Consider the following 4,604-nt stretch of genomic DNA (forward strand, 5'->3'; position numbering starts at 1 on the left):
GAAAAATTGTCCGGTAAGAAAGTCGCGCCGCTCGCGTGGCCTAGGTTTCTCACTGAAAATCCTCGTCCCTCGGCGGCACCTTTTTTTGAATTGTTTTCCTTTTCAACGGCGTTTTTTGGGGATTTCTGATTTCTTTCGAATTTTTTTGCGATAATATTAGGAAAATAGATAACTTTTAACACATTTTAATGCAATAAAAAATTTGACCGCAGTCCCCCTTAAAAATCTTGTTCTGATCAAAATCGTCATCCTGAATATAAGTCAGTCATTCTCAAGGTTCCGTATACTGATCACTTACAGATTAGTTAATAATAAGCCTATTGCTTTTCCCTCCAGGTTTCACTGTACTACTTTGTGCTCCTGATACAAATACACTTGATTTTTTGGGATCGATGCAACAAAAACTCCAATCTATATTGAAGTAGACCATCACAGCTCCGTCCAGAGCGTATACCATTGCAAAGGATAAGGAGCAGAAGATGAAACTCCACAATTCTGTATCCATCAGTTTAGAAGTGAAGTTGTAATTGGCAATGTCAATTAGTTGAATGAAATCTTGAAGGACACTTTGAATATACATTTTTTGCCATTTCTTTCTTCTTTTCAGTTTTTGTTCCTCATTGATTCCAACCATCTGAAAGTTTCTTGATCTTGCATAGAAATTGAAACAATTGAGCTCGAACTGGACGGTATAGAAAAGAACATGCAGGTTTTACGGTCTTACTTTATCTTTTAACAGTTTTGCAAAAATGATCAAATTAAACCCATTCGATAGAAATGACAGTATTCCTACAGTTAGAAATGTCAGTCGATCCATAGCATGTCCACATTCTTCTAAACGTTCCGGTAGAAATATCCATAGTTCTGGATCATAAACTAGGTAGCAGTCAGCTGAAAAATCTTAATAAATACGGTTTTAAACTAACTAACACACTCAAAGCTGATAAAAGAAGGGGAATATGTGACAGTAGCAAACAGAAAGTAAGCGCTAAATTTGTAAACGGAAGACGTCCAGGTTGTGAATTTGAAAATGGGAAAAATATAACGAAGAATCGATTAACAGACATACATACTTGAATAAGAGGAGCCAAGAAATATGGGAATCCACTGACAGCTTGGGATATTATGATGTTTTCGATTCTTGGGATATGGGCATAGGTAGCTCCCAGAATTGAAATTGCGGATGTCCAGAAGGCAAATACAGCACTGATTATAAGGTTTGGAATAGTTTTAAACAGACATAGTCTATGGAAACTGCTGAATGGCTTCTTGCTTGAGGTGGAAAATCGAATGAATAGAAATAGGTTGAGAACGAATCCAATGAATCCAATCTGAAACAATCGTCAGTGATTCACTCTGGAACAAAATTAACTTACAACCGGAACCGAATATTTGTAGTTGAACATCGAAGCACAAGAAAATAGGAAGTAGAACAAGGGATTTGTGATTTCTGTAAGATAAAAGAGAAAAATAATGACTAACAGACATGAAACCATGGGAAAAAAAACAAGGAAAGGAAAACAGTTGTATTCTCATTAGATTCCCAGCTTATAGCCTAAATTTTCCGAGTGAGTTCTCTCATGGCAGCTAGCAATTTGATGAGAAACGATTCAAATGGTTCTAATTCAATGGTTTTAAATTGAGCAGGTTCTAATTCCGGGTAGGATCAAAAAACAACAGGGAATGTTGAGTAGACTGGAAAACAACCACCTAATTAGTCAGGATATGAGAGTATGAGAAATTTGGGTTTGAATTTAGAAAAAAAATTGAAAAATAGAATTGATCTACATAGTCACAAACAGTGTGTCCTTTCGACACGACTTCGAGAAAATTTTCGAGGAATTCCTCGAAAAATTTTCGAGACGAATTCATTTTGCAATGGTGCCCTAACTTTTGCAAGTTTGGTTTTCTACGCCACCACCTAAAAATGGCGTAAAAATGCCCTAACATGACCCTGGCATGATTTATGAGCCATTTTGAAGTGGTGGCCTAGAAAATCAAATTTGAAAAAGTTAGGCCACCACTTTAAAATGACAAAATAAACGAGAAAACAATGTCAGCAACGACCAAAAACTGAAAAAAAAGTCGCAAACGACACTCGAAATTCCGCTACGCGCATTGTATAGCACATTTCTCGGAAAATTTCGAAGAATCCATTCCTCGAAAAAATTTTTTCGAGGAATTTTTTTCGAGGAATTTCTCGAAAAATATTTCTCGAAACAATTTTTTGAGGAATTTCTCGAGAAACTTTTTTCGAAAATTTTTTTCAAGAAACTTTTGTCGAAATTTCCTCGAAAATTTCTCGAAAGGGGCATTTCTCGAGGAATTTTTCAGCTCAGCTACGGTGGCGGAATTTGCGCATCATAGCGATATCCACGCACTGTATGAACTCCGATTACTGTTCAGCCTCACCACATATTGTCTCTCCTTTAATACTACGACATCATCCGTACCTTTTTTGAAAAAAAAATATTTAAAAAATCACAAAAACTTCAATTCATAAGAAATAAACTTCATTCAAAAGATAATATACACAACAGATACAAATAAAACCCATAAACTCATGAAACACGCTCCACTGGTGGTAGTACCAACAGTTGTGGTTGAAACAATAGTAGTATTTGTAGTCATACCGGTTGAACCCCTCATACTGGTGGTCGGCGAGCTCGTACTAGTCATGGGCAACAAATCCCCAGCATAAGAAAAATACTGACAGTAAAAAACTCCAGCAACTTGATTGGTACTGTTAATCGTTAGCATTCTAGCTTGTTCAGGAGCCCAGGATCTGTCTTCAATCGAACTGGTTCCGTTAAAGTCAATAGTAGTGTAGGAGGAGTCATAGCTCATGGTGAACCAGAGTTCATTTTCGGGGAAGGCAGATACCTGAAAGTGAGCGATAATCTCATACTTGTGAAGGGCCGGGCCGGGCCGAAACACGAATTTCACCGGCCCGGCCCGGCCCGGCCCGGAGGCCCGGTTGGCCCGGCCCGGTCGGCCCGGTCGGCCCGGAAGTTTACCGCGAACTTCAAAATCTTGAGCGAAAAGTTGAATCATTGTTTCGAAAAAAGGTATTCAGTGTTTTTTTTCTTCGAGTTATTTTTCAATACATTTTAAAAATCAATAAATTCATTTTCAAAAACAAAAACAGCATGATATCATAACAATTTTCAAATATAACAAAAAGAAAACATAACCGCTGCAGAAAAAATTGGCAAATTTTAAATTATTTTTCGGGATACTGTAGTTTTTGTTTTTCGGGCAATTTTTCCGATTTATAATATTCTTCGGTGCTTTTTTCTATTTTTTCGGTGTGAAATCGTTGAGAAAATCGAGAAAAAAAACCAGAAAATTTAAATTATTTTTCAGGCTACTGTAGTTTTCGTTTCGGGACCATCGGACATCAAATTTTTCTTTTTTTTTTTGGCATAAAAATTGATAATTAACAACTTTTTCGCACTTTTTTCTTCAAAAAATCAAAGCTTCTATAAGAAAATTTTCTATAAATTTCGAAACTTAAATTTTAAAAAAATTTTCCAATAAAATTTTAGAAAAAAACGCACTAGAAATTTCTGCCGGGCCGCCGGGCCGGGCCGGGCCCTGAAAATTTCTCTCGGCCCGGGCCGGGCCGAAATTTCACAAGTCTGGATAATCTCAATGAAAATGATGAAAATTCTTACCAACAATCCAGCAAATCCCGAACGAGTGTAATCTGGTTGGAAAGTCACAATATGTGGATAGAACAAGAGTTCATTGACGATGAGTCCTGTTGTAGTAGCAGCGGTGGTCGAGTAGTTTTGATCGGTGATAAATTTATTCTCAATTTGCATAGTGATTGAGCCATTGGCCATGATGTACCAGTATTCGAAACCGATTTGGAGGGGCTCGATGTGATCGAAGAATCTGGAAAATTTGAGTTTTGGTTGAAAACTTAAATTTTCGTTATTAATCAACATCAAAACTATAAGCTTGAATTATACGCCGGCCATAGTCCATCCAAATCGGCCCGGTCCTTTATAGGATGAGTCCTTGCGTTAAACTTTGAGCCAATATCTCATTTCCTGTGAAAACTATATCAAAAAGCCGTCAACTGACGGAATAATCTCAAATAGCAACAACATTTTGTCAGTTTGTCTTTTTTTATACGTTTTTCAGAGAATGAGATATTTGAGCCCAAAGATCGACCCAAGGAATCATCCTTGTAAGGTTTTGGGCTCAAATTTAACAATGTAGGTGCACTTCTATTACAGGTTTCAATGGAGGTCAAAAGTAGGTACACTTACACATAAGACCTGTATAAGTATCATTCTTCAAATCCATGGGGTTCTTGAAAAACGTATTATTGGTATCCACACTTTGCCAATTGTAAGCGGGAATCCCCCATTTAAAATTAACCACTGCATCTTTTGATTGCTGGATTCCAGTGACGTATGACGTTTTGAATGGCTGATCAATGTACACAAAGGGTTCAAGTTTGGTATTTAAAATCACTGCTGTAGTTTTCCCTGACTTCATTGTAATGTTGTGTTCGGTCTTGATGACGTACACAGAGAAACTTGGATCTGAAATGTGGCCTTTTTTTGTATTTAGGGGTGCCTTTTGTTACC

General features: G+C 37.1%; 2 protein-coding genes across 2 annotated transcripts in view; both read right to left on the bottom strand.

The window, feature by feature from the left end:
- Positions 1-301: 301 nt before the first annotated feature.
- Positions 302-1,496, bottom strand: CBG10446 (the record flags this gene model as incomplete). Its single annotated transcript, XM_002635743.2, has 4 exons — positions 302-634; positions 725-891; positions 935-1,331; positions 1,377-1,496. The coding sequence occupies 4 exons, from the start codon at positions 1,494-1,496 to the stop codon at positions 302-304; spliced, it is 1,017 nt and encodes a 338-aa protein (XP_002635789.2).
- Positions 1,497-2,517: 1,021 nt separating this feature from the next.
- The window catches only part of CBG10445, a gene marked incomplete at both ends in the record, with an annotated part of 4,530 nt that continues 2,443 nt past the window's right edge, over positions 2,518-4,604 (bottom strand). Inside the window, 3 exons of the mRNA XM_045236808.1 lie at positions 2,518-2,883; positions 3,678-3,958; positions 4,281-4,559. Coding sequence (XP_045094283.1) covers positions 2,518-2,883; positions 3,678-3,958; positions 4,281-4,559 — 926 coding nt within the window. The remainder of the gene's footprint in view (positions 2,884-3,677; positions 3,959-4,280; positions 4,560-4,604) is intronic.

The sequence above is a fragment of the Caenorhabditis briggsae genome (genome assembly GCF_000004555.2).
Source record: "Caenorhabditis briggsae complete genome, chrV, whole genome shotgun sequence".
Taxonomy (NCBI): domain Eukaryota; kingdom Metazoa; phylum Nematoda; class Chromadorea; order Rhabditida; family Rhabditidae; genus Caenorhabditis; species Caenorhabditis briggsae.